This window comes from Glycine max, chromosome 4, assembly GCF_000004515.6.
Source record: "Glycine max cultivar Williams 82 chromosome 4, Glycine_max_v4.0, whole genome shotgun sequence".
Classification (NCBI taxonomy): domain Eukaryota; kingdom Viridiplantae; phylum Streptophyta; class Magnoliopsida; order Fabales; family Fabaceae; genus Glycine; species Glycine max.
The window spans coordinates 9,303,076-9,324,669 of record NC_016091.4 but is presented as its reverse complement, the minus strand read 5'-3'; the positions used below and the strand labels follow the sequence as shown (position 1 = coordinate 9,324,669).

The 21,594-nt window shown below is 33.2% G+C and overlaps 3 protein-coding genes across 6 annotated transcripts; 2 read left to right on the top strand and 1 right to left on the bottom strand.

The window, feature by feature from the left end:
* The first annotated feature begins 1,331 nt into the window (after nucleotides 1–1,331).
* On the top strand, nucleotides 1,332–5,488 carry CRY1a (cryptochrome 1). 2 transcript variants are annotated; one of them, NM_001248276.1, is made up of 5 exons: nucleotides 1,833–2,171; nucleotides 2,625–2,843; nucleotides 3,292–3,998; nucleotides 4,416–5,218; nucleotides 5,418–5,488. In NM_001248276.1, the coding sequence occupies exons 1-5, from the start codon at nucleotides 1,859–1,861 to the stop codon at nucleotides 5,419–5,421; spliced, it is 2,046 nt and encodes a 681-aa protein (NP_001235205.1). In that variant the 5' UTR covers nucleotides 1,833–1,858; the 3' UTR covers nucleotides 5,422–5,488. The 2 variants fall into 2 exon arrangements, with proteins under 2 accessions (XP_025983854.1, NP_001235205.1); XM_026128069.2 differs by lacking the exon at nucleotides 5,418–5,488 and having other exon boundaries at nucleotides 1,332–2,171; nucleotides 4,416–5,222.
* A 7,626-nt stretch (nucleotides 5,489–13,114) lies between these two features.
* LOC100815565 (probable protein phosphatase 2C 10) lies at nucleotides 13,115–16,723 on the top strand. Of its 3 annotated transcripts, XM_003522748.5 has the most exons (6): nucleotides 13,115–13,386; nucleotides 13,500–13,665; nucleotides 14,350–14,589; nucleotides 14,703–14,979; nucleotides 15,850–16,004; nucleotides 16,098–16,723. In XM_003522748.5, exons 2-6 carry the CDS (start codon nucleotides 13,627–13,629, stop codon nucleotides 16,236–16,238), a joined length of 852 nt encoding a protein of 283 aa, XP_003522796.1. In that variant the 5' UTR covers nucleotides 13,115–13,386; nucleotides 13,500–13,626; the 3' UTR covers nucleotides 16,239–16,723. The 3 variants fall into 3 exon arrangements, with proteins under 3 accessions (XP_003522796.1, XP_040871070.1, XP_025983998.1); XM_041015136.1 differs by having other exon boundaries at nucleotides 13,126–13,386; nucleotides 13,500–14,589; XM_026128213.2 differs by lacking the exon at nucleotides 13,115–13,386 and having other exon boundaries at nucleotides 13,528–13,665; nucleotides 14,315–14,589.
* Nucleotides 16,724–18,018: 1,295 nt separating this feature from the next.
* On the bottom strand, nucleotides 18,019–21,491 carry LOC100815032 (5'-adenylylsulfate reductase-like 4). The gene is made up of 5 exons (XM_041015135.1): nucleotides 20,871–21,491; nucleotides 20,443–20,630; nucleotides 20,225–20,349; nucleotides 18,324–18,762; nucleotides 18,019–18,224 (listed from the first exon to the last, which is right to left on the bottom strand). The coding sequence occupies exons 1-5, from the start codon at nucleotides 21,087–21,089 to the stop codon at nucleotides 18,167–18,169; spliced, it is 1,029 nt and encodes a 342-aa protein (XP_040871069.1). The 5' UTR covers nucleotides 21,090–21,491; the 3' UTR covers nucleotides 18,019–18,166.
* Nucleotides 21,492–21,594: the final 103 nt, after the last annotated feature.

Sequence of the window (21,594 nt, the reverse complement as noted above, 5' to 3'; positions counted from 1 at the left end):
CAACATACAAACTGATCTACCCAAGCCTTCTTAGTCTAAAGTCCCATAAAATGTGCTTCAAGAGTTGATGAAGATGACATCCGAGTTTAAGACGCAAGTCCAACAAGAAGGGAAAGTATGAGTGTATGTGTTATATTTTAATTATAATATCAAATGGTATCATCATAATCACGCTAAATCACAAATATGGTACACACAAATGGAATAATCATCATTCACTATATACAACAACAAAAAAAGACTGAATTTTGATGTAGTCAAAGTCAGAAAAGTTATTTTTTAAAATAAATCAATAAAAACTTATCCCATATCATTTCATAAAATTATAGAATTAAACAACATTAAAAATATATTTTTTTTCAAAATATTATGGGTTCAGATTGATTTTGATTATATTAGATTGTACTGGTTCAAATCTGATACTTAAATTAATTTCATCAAATTTTTAATTTTAAAATGTGAACTATATTGATGATTCAAATCCACTCAATTTTTTTTTCTTTACTTTGATTCAAATTGATTGAGTCATCGAGTCATGTAGATTTGAGTCCACCCTACTACATAAGAGGACAGCTAGCTACTAGCCAGTGCGTTTTATTGTTTTAGGGACATAAAAGGAAAAAATAGGTGTCTTCATCTTATATGAAAAAAAAAAAGGAAACTAAGCGCATAATTATATTGTTTTTTTTTATTTCATGTTCAAAGAAAGATCATGTTCATTAACTACATGATAAAAAAATTGGATTTGCATATTGATGTGTGAAAAAGTTTACATGATAAAAAAAAATTGATTAGAATATTTATGTATGCGCAAAAAAATATCAGAAAAAATCAAATTTTTAAATAGATTTTTTATTAGTCTTGAACTCTCTGTGGTAGATATAACAAAATACAACAATTGAATATATGTAGCTTAATGTCATGATATTTGCAATCAATTGCAATAGCTTTCGAATTAAATATACTGCCTCTTTAATTTAAGCAAATAGCTCCCTAATCCCTACTGAATCACCGTGAGTTTGACAGGTTCTGACTTTCTGAGTCCTGTGTTGTGAAATGGAGAACGCATGAAAATTAAATTCAAGAGAGCTTAAAGGTTAGGGAGTTGTGTGATTTTTCCGATTATCCCACGTGTGAGTCACAACACAACTTGTGTAGAAATGCAATGCAAAGAAAGGAGAGACGTGGAAGATGGATTTGTTTTATTTATCGCATAGTGCATTTAGGATAAGAGAAAAAACCTAAAAATCTAGAGAACAAAAAAGTTGTGGCTGCAATTTGCCTATCAATTCATTGTATCTTCCCCACTCAGTTAACTAATCCTATTCACTTCCTCTTCCTCTCTCCCTTCCCATCTATCCTTCTCACTGTGTCCATTCTGTCAAAGCCTTTGGGCTTTTTCGTACAACTAGGTAGTGAAAGCAACAATATACGAATTTTTGTTGAAAATACTACTAATAATTTCCACCAAAAGCACAAATGTTATGATAAAAAATACAAGCAAAACGTAATAAGTGCCAAAACTTAAAAAGTCATCAACCCAATAATCACACTGTGCTTACACCTATTTATGGCTTAAAATCTCCCTTTAAACAAGTTAGAAAGAAAAGCCAAGACAAGAAAAGAAAAAAAGGGAGAGAAGCAGAAAGAGAGAGAGAGAGAACTGAAAAAAGAAAAGAAAAGATAAGACTAATTAACGTTTTTTTGGTTTGGTTTTCTTCAACACGCAGGAGACACGAAGTAAAGAGACAAGTTACATCAGATGGTTAAAACTTGTTAAAAGAGTTTGTGTATGTGTGTGAAAGTAGTTTAAGGTTGTGGGGGTGGTTGAAGAAGTTTTTTAGCTTTGTAGATAGAGATGTCAGGTGGTGGAGGCAGCATAGTGTGGTTCAGAAGAGATCTGAGGATAGAAGACAATCCAGCACTGACAGCAGGAGTGAGAGCTGGTGCTGTGGTTGCAGTTTTCGTATGGGCACCTGAAGAAGAAGGTCAATACTACCCTGGCAGGGTCTCTAGATGGTGGCTCAAGAACAGTTTGGCTCATCTTCATTCCTCTCTGAGGAATCTTGGCACTCCTCTCATCACTAAGCGATCCACTGACACTCTTTCTTCTCTTCTTGAGGTTGTTAAGTCCACTGGAGCCACTCAACTTTTTTTTAATCATTTGTATGGTAAGTTTTCTCTTCCCTACTACTACTTTCAATATTTTATTTGCCACTTTTTGTTTCCTATGATAAAAAATTCTACTTTTTTTCAAAAAAAAATTTCAACGCTGCAAATTGGATGCCCTGATTTTGAGAAGTTTATTGCTTAGTTGTATTCTGTAAACATCATTTTGGATTGTAGGATTCTATATATTATATCAGTTGGGATTATTTCTTTATGGGGTGACATTGTACGGATCAAGACACAAGCATTTTTTTAGCTTGATTTGTTTGGCCCCACTTACATGGTTGTCTTTGATTGATCCTCCGTCAAATTCACTTTGCCATTTATATTCATCTTTTGTAGTTTGCTTCATGACAATCTAAAAATAATGTTAAAAGGTCATGTTCTACTTCATGATATTTTCGTTTGTTTCAGTTCTTGTTTGTGAAAGTTACTTGTGATTTTCTATGTTGCAGATCCCCTGTCACTTGTCAGGGATCACCGAGCAAAGGAGGTTCTGACTGCTCAGGGCATAACAGTACGTTCCTTCAATGCGGATTTATTATATGAACCATGGGAAGTGAATGATGCACATGGCCGACCATTCACAACTTTTGCTGCTTTTTGGGAAAGATGCCTTAGCATGCCTTATGACCCTGAGTCACCTCTTCTCCCACCTAAAAGGATAATTCCAGGTCTATTTTTGTTCACTTCTTTCCTTTGCCTCAGTTATCTCTTAATTTCATTCCTGATATAGACTAGTTGCCAATTACATAATGTTCAATTTGTTCTTTCCTATTCGTTACTGAACAATGATCTAAATTGGAGAAAAAACAAAACTATGTACTCTTTGAATGCCACTTGCTAAGTTGCTATTTAACATAACAGAAAGGTGAAAACTATAGGCATAATATTTAACAATATGGAGTTCATTTTAGATGAACAAATTTATAGTTACATGTGCATAATTTACCAATAGGCGTTCAGATATACATATTCAAGAACTCATTTGAAGTGTTCAAATTTTGCTTCTGATATAAAAAATTCCCCTAGTCTGCAACATCTGAGGCATTGTTCATTTTCCTTGTCCTAATCAGGCTTTACTGCAATTTGCCCTTGTTGACAACTCTTGTCCTATTTCAGGTGATGCATCCAGGTGTCCTAGTGATACATTGCTGTTTGAAGATGAATTAGAGAAGGCAAGCAATGCACTTCTTGCTCGAGCATGGTCACCTGGGTGGAGCAATGCTAACAAGGCATTGACAACCTTCATAAATGGTCCACTGATTGAGTACTCAAAAAACCGCAGGAAAGCAGACAGTGCAACTACCTCACTTCTGTCCCCCCATTTGCACTTTGGTGAGTTGAGTGTTAAGAAGGTCTTCCATCTTGTCCGCATCAAACAAGTTTTGTGGGCCAACGAAGGAAACAAAGCCGGCGAAGAGAGCGTGAACTTGTTCCTCAAATCTATAGGTCTTAGAGAATATTCAAGGTACATTAGTTTCAACCACCCCTACAGTCATGAAAGGCCTCTTCTAGGCCACCTTAAGTTCTTTCCTTGGGTTGTAAACGAAGGCTATTTTAAGGCATGGAGACAAGGCAGGACTGGGTACCCTTTAGTGGATGCTGGGATGAGGGAGTTGTGGGCCACTGGTTGGCTGCATGATCGAATACGTGTTGTAGTTTCCAGTTTCTTTGTGAAGGTTCTGCAGCTTCCATGGAGATGGGGAATGAAATATTTCTGGGACACCCTTTTGGATGCAGATCTTGAGAGTGATGCTCTTGGTTGGCAGTACATATCTGGTAGTCTCCCTGATGGTCGTGAAATTGACCGAATAGATAATCCACAGGTGCTGTTACTTATTATGTGTAAAAGCTACATATTTCATCTTTGTGCTGACCTTTTGGATTTATGATCATTTGATTGCATGTGCATGCACTCTCTCTTCTTTTGTTTTTTCTCTCAACTTCTTCCTCTTGAAATATTCATTCCCTCTTTTTACTTGTGAATTTGGTCTGATATATGATCTATCATAACTAATACAAAATTTATCAAGTTTTTCTTCTTAATTTAATTTTGTTTAGATTACTACCTGCCCGTGTCTGTGTTCCTCCAACTATAGAGTCAATAGGATTGAATTTTGAGTTTGTGGTTATTGACATTGGTTTTGAGGTTGAGTTATGTCCTACTATCAGCAATTTGAATGCTGAAAACTGATAGACTTTCTAGTAATAGATACACTCATTTAAATTGTTGGGTTTTGTAGTTTGAGGGATACAAATTCGACCCTAATGGAGAATATGTGCGACGCTGGCTTCCAGAACTTGCAAGATTACCAACCGAGTGGATACATCATCCTTGGAATGCACCAGAGTCAGTGCTACAAGCTGCTGGAATTGAGTTAGGATCGAACTATCCTCTTCCAATTGTGGGAATAGATGCAGCAAAAACCAGATTACTAGAAGCGCTATCAGAAATGTGGCAACAAGAGGCAGCTTCAAGAGCTGCAATGGAGAATGGAACTGAGGAAGGACTTGGAGACTCTTCTGAATCCGTTCCTGCTGCTTTTCCTCAAGACATGCAAATGGAGGAAACTCATGAGCCTGTTAGGAACAATCCCCTTCCTGTTGCTCGGCGCTACCAGGATCAGATGGTTCCAAGCATCACTTCTTCCTTGTTGAGAGTGGAAGAGGAAGAAACTTCTTCTGATCTTCGACACTCGGCAGAAGAGAGCAGCAGAGCTGAAGTGCCAGTAACTGCAAATGCACAACAAAATGTAGGAGTTACATTGAATGAACGGATGCTGCAGACCACTAATAGGAATGCACAAACACAATACAATACTACAATGGAGCTGAGAAATGTAGCTGAAGATTCAGCAGTAGAATCTTCAAGTGGTACCAGGAGAGAAAGGGATGGAGGTGTAGTTCCAGTATGGTCTCCCCCAGCTTCTAGTTACTCAGAACAATTTGTAGGAGAGGAAAATGGTATAACAAACAGTTCATCTTTCTTGCAAAGGCATCCTCAGTCTCACCAAATGCTGAATTGGAGGCAGCTACCTCAGACTGGGTAAGATTTCCCAAACCAATGAAATTATGAAAGCATTGATGTCTTATATATACTGCCTGTTCTGAACATTTGAGGAACATCAAACCAATTGTCAAAGTTCTGCTTGAAGTTTATGTTCTATATTTAATTTAAAGATTGTGATCCCTTTTAATTTTTGTTGACTCCTTGTTATCTTATCAGTGTTAAATTTTGATCACAGGTAATTCATATCTAAAGCAATTAGACTAGAAGCAAGGAGGTGGAAATTACACTACCACTTTTCTGTTGAGAGAAAGTGAGGTGTTGAAGCCCCATTGAACATACATGTGTTAATTTCCTTCTCCTTTACCACCACCTGACCTCCAATGTGTATGGAAATTTCAATTCATACGGCAGTTCATCTGCAGTCCCTTCTGCTTTCTTGTACAATATTTGCAACTTGCTGTATAGTATAGTTTGTGTAGTGAGGGAGAAAGAGCCACCATAGGATCTTTGGTCTACTAATAAACTCAGATTTAAAATGTTACATCTAAAAAATACTATTTATTTTTATCAAAGTATATTTATATAATTTTATTTATATTCATTTTCTTTTCTTTCACTTTCTATATAACCAAACAAAAGGAAGTAAAAATATAACTCTCTTTCTTACTAAACAACCTAAATAATCATTTCAGTTTCTATTCTTTTTCTTTCCTGCTTCATTCTTTCTTCACTTTCTTTTTACTTCCCTTCCTAAAGCATACCAAGCAAGATAATGACTGATTAAGCTCGATTAAATAACATTAAGCCTTTCGGAGCAATAAGTTAAATACACACCAGTAGCATATTTATAAGATAAATGTTTGTTTTTATATAATTAAAATTTATAATAATTTTAACATATTTTATATTTTGAAATTTTAATGAATGATTTAAATTATAATATAATGTTTTTAAGAGAAATTATAATCTAATGTTACTTTTAACTATTAAGAATTTCTTTTAAAAAACTACTAAAAGAGATAAAGGATTAAAAAAATCAACCATACAGATTAAAAAAAAGAGTAGTTTAAAATGTTTGACAGGGAATTTTTTTTTTATTATATATGGAGGTAAGGAGTGAAATATATCCAGGAAGAAAAAAAAAAGATATTGAAGATGTAGAGAAAAGTAAAAAGTCTCATTATTCTCCAAATTGTACTTGGGAAAGCATTCCACCCCCTAGACATTTTTCCTTATGCTTTTTTGTGTGAAAAGGGAACTATAATGGTAGTAGCCTCACTAATAGAAAAAATATAAGGCAAAGACCTCACTGTAGCTGCAATGAACTTTTTTGTTCGATTTCAAGTCATCATAGCTCGTTAAATAAAGTGCCCTCCACTCCACGGTCATCTTATCATGATTTTCATCATAGCACTTACCACACAGCAAATGGAAAGAACTAAGCTTATATCAAGGTGCAATTTAAGAATGCAAATAATTTTCCTTAACAAATCTCACTGCTTCGCAGTCGCAAGCTCTTAATCATTCCACGTACCTTGTAAGGAGTTTACCCCACAATTTATAGTGTGCATATATTTTATGGCAATCTCAGTTGACTTTTGTAATTGATCATTATATTTGCACTTTGTATGCAATTTAGAGGAGCCAAATTCACAAACTTAAGTACTCAAAACAGATAAAGCTGGAGACTGCTCTATGATTTACCTTAGTGACCCATCAAAAGATAAAACGTCCATTAATCTCTTTTAGGATCTCTACTAAACCTAAACATAAGTAATCTGACCGTGCTTCAAAGCATCACCAGGGAAGGAGGAGGGGGCTCTTTTAGCAACAGTTAAAATTTTAATTAACAATTCTGTTTGAAAAAATCATTAGATGAATGTTTCTAAAAATTAGCAGTTATGAAGTCTAGTAGTCCACATTCTGTAACAGCAGTTATCATAGCTGGGAAAAAAAATACAAGATGAAGTCTTTTAGCAGTGTAGAATGCTGCAGGAAATTCAGAAATGAGAGCAACAAGATGAGGTGCACTTTATAGTGATCAACAGAGATGTAGAGCACATCAAATGTAAATAAAGCTCGGATCATAATTAAAATATATCTGCCTTAAGTGAAAGCACTCTAAAATTGGCGAGAGAAAAAAACATGGATCCCACATAGATTTTATTATTTTCTTCCATCTTATTGAGAAATCAAACAAGAGTAAGAAGCATATTTTTCATCTTTTTCTTGTGTTTTTCCTAGCCTCTTCCTTCCTCCTGTTTACCTCTTCCAAACATAGTGTTAGCTTATAATAATAGAGCTTAAAATTATTTTTCTTCTTCTAATTTTTATTTCAATCTTATTGGATTCCATATTATTTAAAATATATGTTGGATGGCAACCTAACGTTACATTTTTATTTCAATTTTTATAGTTCAAAGAGTTTTTGCAAGCTCCGTGAGATGAGGTACAAGAGTTTTCTATTGTAACGGGTGCTTGATAGGCGTGGTTCGTCCTAAAAACAAGTTTGATTCCATTCGGCAAGGCCTTCCAAGCAACTAAAAAGGCAGACAAAGAAAGTCATCAACTTGCGAGGTGTTGACATTTTCTTGTATAAACACTACAAATTATTTCTTAGAAGTTTATTAATCGTGAAAGGACGCATTTGTATCAGTGTCAAAATTAACTTGGGCATCATAGTAATGCACCGCTATTATTGGCTATTTGACTTCATAAACGTGACATTAGTTTCTTCATTTCTTGAATCCCTTTCTATATTTAATGATTTTAGAAGCACAAAAAGTGCCCATATACTCCACGAGTGTAGTGGACAATTATTAATTCTTGGTGCCTTAAGAGAATGAGAATCATGGGATAATGAAGCTAGAAATCCAGGCATAAAGCCTATCACTACTCAAGAATGATGAATCATTGGTTTATATATCTCTCCAGTGGACTATTTTGGGAATGTGCTTTGTCTCTTTAAGAATCCTAGAAGGAATTATTTCCTCTTTTGTTTTACGCTTCTTAATTTCCTACCAATCCAAGCATTGTATTCCACTTTAGGTGTTATAGGGGTAATGCATGTCCTGTAACATTAAGTCAACCCCAATTAGTTAAAGCCTCTACTTGCCACTAAACCACCATTAAGACAGTGGTTGCATAATTAGAGTCCCTCAATTCATCTTAATGTATATTATGAGAACAAAAAGAACATATGCGAATTTATGCAATTTCTTAATTAAATCAAGGTTTGAAATCTGAAAGCGAAGTTCACATTAAAGTATGAATGTTATCAGGTGCTTCACAATCACAACTAACCGTTTTGAAAATGGTAGAGAAATCATACACAAAGATGCTTTGGATGCAAACTTCAGCACTAACTGAAAGAGCTCACTAATATAATTTTTTCAGCTGATAAAAAAAAGAGCTCATTAATTATAGTATGGTGAATGGAGCGTGTTTGTGACATGAAATTAGCAACTTGACCATGTCAATCAAAATTAAGCAAATGGAGTGCAAATGTTTGGAATAAAAGGACGGCTTTGAAATTTGAATGTGAAAGAAAACCTCCCCATAAAATTAAAGTAAACTTGCAGCCTGCAAAAATGGCGCTATGAAATTAGAGAAAGAGAAAATGGTATAAAAGAATCAAAAGACGGCCTGCTTTGACTTCTTCAATTCCAGCTTTCCAAAGGTAAAAAAACCAGCAGTTATCTTTTGAACAAGACTATGGTTTTTGGGTTTGGATCCTCTTCATTTCTTTTCTCTCCATTGCTTTTATTAAGTTTTTTGAGAAAATAAATGTTACTTCCCGCATCATCTATATTTGATTTATTTTTCTAAAACCTTATACAAATGAAAGAAATGGAGAAAAAAGAAAATGAAAAGGATTCATTTCCATGATTTTTGCCCATTTGTCAGACAGGTAGTATACTTCAAGTGGTCCTCTAAAAATTAAAATGCACCACATAAAAATCTTTTTTGAACCAACTTACGTTGGAGGGGGACAAGCATAGCCTTATTCCCGACTACGGCTCTATTTTTTCAATTATATTTAATTTTCTATAAAAAATTATTAGTTTTTCGTTTTGGTTAGTAGATGATTCAAATTTACGATTTCTATCATCTTTTATTATCTTTTTTCATTACCAAATTTATCTTATATTTTCAATTATATTTAATATATAATTAGGACCGGATAAAAAAAGGAAAATATGAGTGAATTGACATGCTATTTGACACCTAAAAAGATAAATTACATATTTGGATCAGCATTCAAACAAATAAATTTCACATTCAATCAAAACTATTGCGTATAGATAGCTTTTGGGTTGTTATTCATGTTTTACGTGAAAATCTTGCCTTACATGAATTTGTAACGCGTATCCAAACACACTAATGAGAATATATATATTATGATAAGAAATATGATGTGACCAATACAAAAATAAAGATAATCACTGAGCACTTGAATAAATTGATGTAGAGGTGTTTCAATTAACCACTAATCTTAAATTCAAACGTTGGACATGTATTATATTAAATATTTGAAGGAAAAGCTTTATTATTTATAGTGATCTTATGTAATATTTTTTATTGTTGATTTCATAGGAGCTCTTACAAACAATTCACTCAATATCTTTGTTTGTTAAAATCCTCTGTAGGAAACCCTTTTCAAGATCTCAGCAATCAATTCTGACACAGTTCGATTTTTTTTTATGATCATTAACTTATCCTGGAAATCAACACAAGACTTTTTAGCATGTTTTATTCTCACTCACACGCTTTTTAGAAAATTTTTCAGGATATCACTCATCTCATAATTATAATTGTTTTAAGCCAAACACGCTTAATTGTGGAGCTCTATGTGATGGTTACCAAAAAGTAAATGCAGTTTGTTGGTATATGCAATATCAATTATTCCTTTTAAGTTATTCTCAACTGTACCATTTCATACTTGCATAATCTCTGGATCCCTCTTATTTTAGCTAATTAGTTTGGGGTGTTACATCTTACTTGAACAATTGCTCCCAATAGAAAATACAAGTTTTTTCTTTATTTTTTTGCTAAAGAAACAAATATGCATGTGATCATAATTGATTAGAACAACCTTGCATCATTTGATACTTTGCACTTAGTGGTGACATTGGTACAATATAACACAAACATAAAGATATAGATATAATAAATTTTAAATTATAGGATACAACATGATTACAATTATAACATTTAAAGTTGGTATATAATAGAAAATTAAAGTACAAGAAATAATTCATAATTTTCTAAAAGACTTATTTGGATGATCTTTATGTTTTGAGACTCAACTTTTAATTATGAAAATACTTTGAATTGAGGGGGGGAAATCATGTGTTAAAAAATAAGCATGTATAACTCTTGTTAATCATTAAAATGCTAAAATTAATCTAATTTATATGGTGGTATTCTAATTTATATTAGTATAAGAATTTAAAAATAAAAGAAATATACTATAAAATGCTAGTAGAAATGTTGAAAGCATCCGTATAAAATCCATATAAATACATGCTCAGCATGATATAACCACTATTTAAAGTATATCTTTATATATAAAATAAAAATGAGATCTATCAATCAATATTTTTTTTATCTTATATTACATTATTTGGATATATTAGTGTTAATTTTTTGGTTGATGTATTATTTTGTTTTTTTAATGAAATGTATGTATTAAAAGGAACTATAAGCCTCTTGGACAACCAATACAAGATGCATTATTTTAAAACAAATTTTTACACTGAAAGTAAAAAAAAAAAAAGTTTAATTACCAGAAATGATTGTAAGTGATCCATGTGTAATCTCAGCAAGTTTTACATTGACCGTCAAAGGTCTAATACAACCCCTCTTCTTTTATTGGAGCTTGGACTGGTTATGTTATTAAAGTAAGATACACAAATAAGAAAACACACATCACATTTAAAATAATTATTATAAAAATGTATAAATATTATATATAATAATTTTAATTAGAGAGCAATCTAAAAATCATTTAGATTACTAGGGCATATACTACTTATTCTAAAAAATAAAAATAAAAGGAAGCTTTACTAAATTCACAGACCACTGTGAAAATGACTTTTTTAAATGTAAGCTTATTAAAGGTGTGTACAGAAAATTAACGACTATGACACAAAGTATTTTCTATTTCTTTGCTGAATATAAAATTCTATTAATTTAAGAATTCAATTATAGATTAAATTTACAGTAAAAAAATTATAGATGAAATTTATTGTCTAAAATAACATAGAAAGTATTTATAGGATAAAATATATAACATTATATTCAACTTTAATAAGTGTGTGATATTTTTAATATTTAGACAGATAGCTTTTAAATCTTATAGTATAATTTTATCTGCTTCAATAGTTGATTCATGATACATCCTACTCACTACGTTTTCTTGAGTAAAAAGTTAGTATATAATCATGTAGTCAAATTTTGAACCAATTCAATTCGTTGGTCAATGATCCTATAATTTTGATGACTGCAACCAATGAAAACTTTCAACTACTTGATGAAGGCACTAAGAAAATTGGTTCATTTTCAATTAAATTAACTTTAATGCTTATTATAATTAGTCAGCAATAATAGAAGGTCCTTGGCTTTCATAAAAAAAATTAAAAAATGGAAGGTCCTTGGCCTTTACTGCCAACGTTCACTGCAAGTAAGGAACAAACACGTCGTAAATGACTTGCAGTTGCAGGAATAATATTGGCTTTATATAATATTATTGTATTGTATTGCGTTATATTGTATTCTTTACCTTCGTAAAATATTTTGGACTCTAATGACAAGTACTCAACAAAGTAAATGAAGTTTAATATTTTATACAAACTTATAGAATACAAATCACCCCCTAGGGAACGTTCAGTAGAAAAGTAGAAATCATTCTTATGTTCGCTTTATTATTTAAAAAATAGTAATATTTTTTTAACAGAAAGAAATAATATTTTTCGTAATCACTGTTTTTCACAATTTTTTCCTTTTTTTTCCATAAAATTATTTCCACAGAGAAGTGGGAATTTGACTTTTTTTAAATTGGGAAAAAGTTATGGAAATATTTTTTAAAAAAAGTTAAAATTATCACTTATCTATAGAAATAATACAAAATGGTTATAATTTATTATAATATAAACGCCAAAAGTGAGAATACTACGCGAGATACGAATATGAAATGATACAAATAAACAAATACAAAATTATGACACACAACACCATTACACCAGTGTAATATTATAATATAAAAAATTAATGTAAAACATAAAGCTAAAATAAGAAAAGGGAAGTTAGCGTTAAAAATATGAAATACAATCATTGTAAATATCATAAAATATTTTTCTATCATTATAATATTTCTAACTATTGATATTAAAGTCTAAACATTAAAAAATAAATATAAAATGCAATATAAGAGTTCAAGAAGTGTGTGACACAGAAGTGTATTTAACACGAGCATGATAAATACACATTACAAAGTGTGTAAAACCGCGTAAGTCTCGCTTTAGTGCTAATAAAATCACTAGATGAGTAAAGATTATTATCTATAACTCTGTATAGATAGAATATGATGTTTTAGTGTATATTTTTTTATAATTATTTTATTTTTATAAGATTATAATTATATTCATAAATTATTATTTTATTTGTATAATAGTTATTTTTATAAATCATTCACTAACTTTTATTATTATTTTTATTTATAAAAATATGAAAAAATAGTTAGACTCGGATTACATGTTTTACCATAGTAAAATACTAATATTCATTCTAGGATCTGACTCATTTTTAAATCAAACATGATCGTTTCTCAAGAGGCAAATAAATACCTTTTTTAAATAAGAAATAAATATTATTATTTGATATTTTATACAGTAGAAAACTAGAAAAGTCAACAGAAAAGAAAGAAGTCATTGCTATGTTTTGTTGTGGGTACCCTTTTTCCTTGGCATCAGAGAAATACTATAATTTTCTTTTCCCCTGTCTTTGCAAAGCTTATGGTTCCCGAAACGGTTACATAATTATACCATAACACAGAAACATAGGCATCCTACGACTCCTTTCTGTCTCACACACAACACAAGCTCGCTTCTGTAATTTTAGCTTTTGCGAACTTCGAAGGGAAACAGCATGGACTATCCGAGTCCAAGTACAAGTTGAATCCTTTATCAATTTTGATTGGACTGGTGAGCTTAGATTCGTTCATACCTCACTTTTGCATTTTCTTGTGTCACTTAATGGCTTTTCTGGGGTTTTGGGGTTGTTTTTGACAATTGTGTTTGTGTTTTTTATCACACAGGTTGTGATTCTGGACACAGAAAGTGGGTTTCTTTTCAAATTTGAATTCAAGGTGTCAACCTAGTGGTTTGTGCTGAGAATTGGTTGAAAATATTGAAGAAGCTGCTCAAACTTTTTTCCTTTCATTCATGGACAAGTTATGCTGTTTTAAGGATTCATACTCTCAGGTAAGAATGTAACTTGTGCTCTTAGTTGCCTCATGCATATGCATGAAACATTAGCTGTTGCTTATTGAGTTTGATAGAAATTATATGCCCATGTTTTCACTTTTTGTTGGCCACTCTAGGGAAAAACTTGAATTCCATTTCTGGGATTTATATTCCTATATATTACCAATTTGACTGTTATGAAATCTTCATTATTGTACCTTATAATTATCTTCGAATCCATTATTGTTATCTTTGGAAGGGGGCATGGTTCACTCTTTACTGCCACGTTACCCTGTCTAAGTCTTGAATTTTAGTGTATCACACTTTAATTTTGATTTTAATTTGTTATAGAATACTTGTTTTGTCTGCATCCTCATTTTTATTGGGATTAGAAATATGTCTCTTGGGGTGACCGGGAAATAAACTGCTTCAGTAATTACTATAAGACAATTAACCTAGAAGTTTGCATTTTAGCAGCCTAACTTTAGGTTTAGATACATTAAATAAAACTTTTTTGTTTTTAGGCATTCTTGACCATCTATTAGATTAGATGGCTCCTAGAACTCTGAAAGGGTCTACTATTTTGATAGGGGGTTGTTAATGTAATGAATGTGGCTTTGTTGTGCAATCAAATACTCATTTCTATGTATGCCACCTAAACTGGCAGGACTATTCTATTTCTCTGTGTTGGTTGCTTTACAGCTTGTAGCAGCACGTTCTTCGTCCAGCACTGGTAAGGGGAAAAATCATGAAGGCTCAATAAAGTATGGTTTCAGCCTTGTAAAAGGGAAAGCTAATCACCCAATGGAGGATTATCATGTTGCCAAGTTTGCGCAGATACAGGATAATGAATTGGGTTTATTTGCAATTTATGATGGTCACGTGGGTGACCGTGTGCCTGCCTACTTACAGAAACATTTGTTTACCAACATTTTGAGGGAGGTAGGATGAAACTGAGTGTTGTGAAAAATAATCATATCATATATTTTCTATGCTATTGTGATCAAAATTCAGATTGGAAATGCTACATTCTTCTTCTTCTTTTAATATCCTAGGAGGAATTTTGGGAGGACCCCACTCTTTCTATCTCGAAAGCATATGAGAGCACAGATCAGGAAATTCTATCACATAGTTCTGATCTTGGGCGTGGTGGATCAACGGCAGTAACTGCTATATTGATCAATGGGCGAAGGTTATGGATAGCTAATGTTGGAGACTCACGAGCTGTTCTTTCAAGAAAAGGTCAAGCTGTACAAATGACTACAGACCATGAGCCTAACACAGAACGAGGCAGCATTGAGACTAGAGGTGGTTTTGTGTCTAACTTGCCAGGTACACTTAAGCTTCCATTCCACTATTTTAAAATTATGTAGTCTGTGTGCCTTTGATTCTTGTTTCTTGTATTGATCTCTTTTTGTTTAATTTGTAGTTACCATTTGGTAGAAAGAGAATATTTTCATTTTGTTTAAGTGAATCGCACTGTTATAATTCTCTAGAGAAGCAGCTCGAATTTGTCTTTTGATGTCAAATAAGACAAAGCAACATAATGATGCCTTCATATCTTTTGATGCCAAATAAGACAAAGCAAAGTAATGATGCATTCATACAACTATACCTTGCAGGACAAATACTCTCCTTAGTTGTGATTCTCTTTCTGAGATCCAGTAATTGAATGAATTTGAAATTATATGAATTCATGTACTCTGTTTTATGATTCATGAGTAAATTCAAGTGTAGAATTTTTTTTATGTTGTTTAGTACATTACATACTGCTTTGTGACTGTTTTTCTTGGAAAAAGAATTTTGCTTATGCACATCATGAGTGGTGAGTTTTTTTTTCTTTTAACATGAAATTTTGTAGTTTGTACCATGTATCTCACCTACTATTTCCTTTTAGGGGACTGTGGGGAGGGTAATGGGAGTAATTCCTAAAGTATCCAAGTAAAGGTGTTTATTACAATTTGTCAGCAATCCATGAAAGGTTCCTTAGAAAATTTCGTTTTCTTCATTATACTCTAACCCTATTTCCAAAAATCATCAGATTTTTTCTAACAGTACTTAACTGTATTCATATGCTAATATCAAAGAATTGCAACAACAATCCTGAGTGTGAAATCACAACAACATAGATACATTTATGACAGCAAAAAGTCACCATAACATACATACTTTAAGTAACATTAATGATGTTGATGATGCAAGGTGATGTGCCTAGAGTAAATGGAAAACTTGCTGTTTCTCGTGCATTTGGAGACAAGAGTCTCAAGTCCCATTTGCGATCAGACCCTGATGTACAGAATACTGATGTAGATGTTGATACTGAGATTCTAATCCTTGCAAGTGATGGAATTTGGAAGGTGAAATAGAAGTGTATTGTTGTTTTCATTGCCCTTGCTTTTAAAGGTCAATATAAAAAGAAGTAAAAAAAACGTCTGCATGTGATAAACCAGGTAATGACTAATCAAGAGGCAGTGGATATCGCTAGAAGAACAACGAGAGACCCGCAGAAAGCAGCTAAACAACTAACAGCTGAAGCATTAAAAAGAGATAGTAAAGATGATATATCTTGTGTTGTGGTTAAATTCAGATGATGGTATCTTTCAAACCATGTGCGTGCCGGGGTGCAGTTTATAACAATAATAAAGGTGCATGTCTATGGAGCATGTCAACTTATGGTCTGGACCAAACAACTTATATTACATACTTGTTTGGGTTAGTCCTGACTGAATTTTTCTGAATAGGTAATTTGCCAAAGAAAAAGGAAGGGTTTGTGAAGCACTAAATCGTGTTTTTTTTAATAGATTTTGTGGTTTGAGAATGTTTGATTTATTTCTGCAAAAGTGTGACTACTCAGAATCTGTTGTATATTGTCTTTTTATTGTTCATAAAAGACCTAGCGGCTGTGTAAAAGACGAATATGCTTGTAGTTATTGATTGGGGTATAGTGAGTGCTAGGATGATAGGTCCTATCCATGGTTGTATACCACATTCTTTGATAGAAGTGGACCCTCTTTTCCTTTGTTCCATTTTCCAAATGAGAGGAGGTTCCATGTGACACAAGCTTTTGATACCATAAGTATATTAGTGTTACATGTATTTTTCACATAATTTCATTAAATGAACAACAGCCTCTTTGATTCTTAGTTCACAATAAAACTAAAATATGTTGCACAATTTCTTGTTTGTTTTTTTACCAAACATGAGGACATTCTATTGTCACAATTCTTGAACACCAAAACTGAGATTATTTACTCATGACGTTTGGTATGCATAATCTTTTATCTTTCCCGAAAATTATATTTCTTAAGAATCATTAATATTTCTGTAAGCGTGAAATAGAAGTGTTCCACATGTGTTTGATATGCCTAAATTTTTTTTGGAAATGTTGCACAATATTTCGTAAGCCTAAAACTTACCTACCTTCGTCGGAATATTTTATTCTTACCCTTTCCATAAAAATGTTTTGATAGGGAAAATGGTTAAAAAAATGAGTTTAATTGTTGTGCAATGTGAATGTAAAAGAATTTATATTAATTAATCAAAAATAATCTCGGCTGACTTTTAAGATAGTTAGCATTATATGAAAATATGTAAAAATTATTATACAGTAAATTCTAATGAATGACAAATATGATTTAATAAAATAATTTTTACTTTCTGTTAATTATCTTTTTAGCTTCGAGCTAGTTTTCTAGCTAATATTGATAGACAAACTTATCTTAAAGAAGCAACACATGCATTAAAATGACAAATTCTTACATCAAATTAAAGAAACTTATTTTAACATGATAAATTTTATTTCATCAGGATTTCCCTTTAATCCCATTTATATTATGAAGAGCAATCAATATACATAAAATTAAAATTGCACGAAACCAAACTTTCACCCATATTTTCTGCTTGCGGACGAGAAATGATCAGAATAAATGCAATACAGTATAAAAATAATCATAATTGCAAGCTAGTTTAATTTCATCAGATTGCAAATGCAAAAATGTCAACCATGTGCTGTCAATACATCTGATTAATTTAATGCTGCATTCCTAGTCTCTAAAGCACGTTTAGAAGGATCAAATTCTCATATCAGCACACGGAGCCAATTCACTATTAGAGGTTAGCAAAGGGATTCACCGTAACAAACCGGGGTTTTTCAAGATCAACAATATCTCCTGAAGAAAGATTAAAACAGATTACTAAAGATTTTGATATAAATTACTTATATCATTTTGATCAGATTATCACCATCTTATTATTTTTGAACCACAAATAACCACGCACCGAGTACATCAACAATGCATCCAATCACTTTTTTGAGATTTACAATCATTTCATTCCCAACAAAAATAAATTTAAGAACTGACGATCAAATGATTTGACCTTCAAGAAAACGTACAAGTCAAAGAATTGCAGATTTCAGCTCGAGTTTGCTACATTTAAACTATACACATTGAAGTCTCAATCTTCTAGAACGCTGAATGAAGTATTTCTTGATCATATGAACATATAAGGGACGTTTACATCATTCAGTAACATAATTGACCCCACTAAGCACGAGGCCAGAGGGTGTGAAGATGATCCTGAAACAAAAGTACATGGCATAACTTGCAGCCAAGCCTTTTATAGGTTATATTCTAATCTCCAATTTCAAGAAAAATTGCACAGTACAGTCAACTCACAGATGCATCCCACGGCTGCTGCTTTCCTCTCCAATTGAAACGGTGGCAAGGGACTTGGAAGCCCATGCTCTAGCATTCATTGCTCCTTCCTGCAGATTACGTCTCTTGCATGGCTCTTTCAAACAGTTAAATGACTGTGTTAGGCGCTTCAAATAAACCAAAGGATGTTCAAGCAAGCTCCATATTCTAATATTTTGGATGACCCTTCTCCAAGTATATTGAATACATATAAGCAGCGTAGGGAAAAACAAGTATAGTAATCTCAAAACCACAAATGTAGTGGCCAGAGCCAAATAAGTTTCCTGACGTAGTAAGTTTTCTGGAGATCTAGCCCATGAAAATGGACAACTTTCTGGCTCGGTGTTACCATGACTCTCATCGGCAGATGAACGACCAATTTTCTCAAGTGATAGCTGATCAAGTGAATCAATCATAATCCCTACAATGACAGCCAAATAATGAACTAAATACAAGAAAAAAAGGAAAACATGTGCTACTGCATAACAAGATTACAAAATTCTCAGTTTGTTTGGTCAAACAATTTAAAAGAGGTCATGTATTTATTGAGACAACTAAAATCATTTATGCTTCACTTGGATATTAAACAAAAGAATTTAGAACATCCTAGGAAATTTCATGGGCTCATTTTTCGCCAAAAACAGAGAATCTGAAATTCAACCCCCCACCCCCCCTTCCCAAAGAGCAAACTTAATGATACATTTCCGACTTCCAAATTCAAAAATAATGCTCTTTCTTCTCACTAAGACTCTAGCGTTGTATCTCAGCACATTTTCACAAAATATCATCTTCCTTGCTGAATACAAGCAACACCTTATCCAACCTCCACAACCACCATGAGTTTAGGACCTCTGTAGGTTGGTTCAGTTTCAGAATCACCAGGGTTAAGAGTGCCATCATAATGTTTTGTTTCGGTGCTTGTTCTTTTTTATCTTATTCTTCTTTGAGCAAGAAAATCCAAGTTCTGTCGCGGGGAAATGGGTGGTGTAGCATGATGGTATCCCAGGCTAATTTAGTAAATTATGTAGGTGCAAAAATGAGGATTTTGCAGGGTTTTGAAATTAGGAAGATAAATCAGGGACTATACTGTGACTTGTGGGTTTAACCACATAGGATATAAAATTTGCTTGCATTAAAAATTCTCTTAAATTTTGAAATACTCCATTCAGTACTTACAGGACTTTTTATTCCCCCACACTCCCAAGTCACAACAGTTTCCCCTTTTCATGTGAAATACATGGTAATCACTTGATCGTACTACAGGACAAATAAGGCATGACCAACGTCTGTCAACGATAAACTTTTACTGTGGTCCGTGGGTTTAACCACGTAGGATTTAAAATTCCCTTGCATTTAACATGCTCATGCATTCTTTTATGGCATGTTTACGTTTAATGCCCCCACACTCACAAGCCACAACGGTTTCCCCTTTTTAATGAGAAAGACACAGTAGCAATGAGTAATGACTTGATTGAAGTACAGGACAAATAAGGCCTAGCCAAAGTATGTCAACAATCAAATATAAAAACTTAAGCTTAATTAATAACCAAATCAATCTATTTAGATGAATCAACTAATTGAAATGAATACAACATATCCTCTTTTGTGTCAGATAAATCCATCCATTTCTTCCATGGGATCATGTTTGGTAATCAGATTTTAATGTAATCAATCATATTTGTTGTGTTTATGTTTTGAAAGCTTTACAAATTGATTGAGCACTATGATTCAAATCTAAACTCCATCATGAACTGAATGAATTACTTGCGAGAATCTGAAGTAAAAGTTGCAGCTACAATTGATTTACATGAAGAAAAAATCAAGATTACAACACAAAATCCCAATGGAAGGATAATTAGTGGAAAAAGAAAAGCACGCCTTACCAGTAACATCATTGTAGAAACCAATGAGTGAGCCAAGGGTCCGGGACCCATGATACCGAACCCGCATCGTAGAATTCAAAATGAACAGTGTAGGGAAACCATGGACACCATATTTGGACAGTATGCTGCAAGAATCACATTGGCGTTCACTTAAAAGAATCCATAAAGAAAGAACAAAATAAATAAATAACTTAGAACTGAAAACAAATTACACAAACCTTGGCCTAACCAATGATTCTTCAATGGCAAAATGAGGAATGGAAGGGTGTAGCGCAGAGAGAACAGAGAAAACTGATCTAAACACCCGAGAGAAAGGGCACCAGGACGCATAGAAGAGCACAGCCACATATTCATGATTATTCTTGTGAACCATATTCAGCGCCTTCTGCAAAGAAACCTCATCTCCCTGCACATCACCAATGCACAGCTTCAATAAAAAAGCATATTACAGTTATCACAATCCCACATCACACAATCTAAATTTGGCACAAACACCGCTTCAGCTCCACAAGAGCTACAAAATGCGGAGACAAACATAGTCAACTTCAAATTCTTGAGGCTTCTAATCCAAAGTGACAATATTTGAAATTTGTAATGGGAAAATTAGAATTATATAATAGAGAGAGAAGAAAAAGAAAGGGGTTACCTCGGTGACGGCAATGGATCCAAGAGAATTGGGAAGAGGGCAGGTGGAATCTGGAAACCCTAAGATGAAATCGAGGAGGGAACGAGCAGGACAGATGGTGGTGGTGGTGGTGGTGGTGGAGAGAGAAACCCTATTATGAATAGCTTGAGCAGTGCATGAGAGGGTCCCACATAGCAATAGGGCGAACACGATCTCGGATCCCCAAACCCTCATCCTCATCCCTTTTCCCTTTTCCTTTTCCGTCGCTCAATTGGGGGCACCAGAACTGCGAAATCCAAATGGAAACCCTAATTCAGAAGCATGGATTTGAGATGAGCGAGAGGAAGGGCGGGATGGGTCACGTGCCTCAACCTTAGTGGACAGTTTTTTTTGTTTATTCGTTTTTTTTTTTGTTTAATTTTAATTGGGGAAGGAAAGGAAGGTGAAGAAGTTACTGGTATCAGTTGGTGGGTGAGAGAGTGATCGGTGGTGGCAATGGAAATGGCACACAGAACACAGATGGATGGATGAATGAATGATGATACGATACAACCTTACCTCTTCTTTCTGTTGTTTCATCGCCTTTGCGTTTAACAGTACTATGGTTGGTTTTCAGTCTTTGACTTCCCCCTTTTTTTTTTTATTCTCTCCAAATTAACTCATTAATTTTTATCTACTTCTACGTTAAACTTCTTTTTCTGTTTTTTCTTTTCTAATCTTATAGTGTGATATATTGATTTTGTTT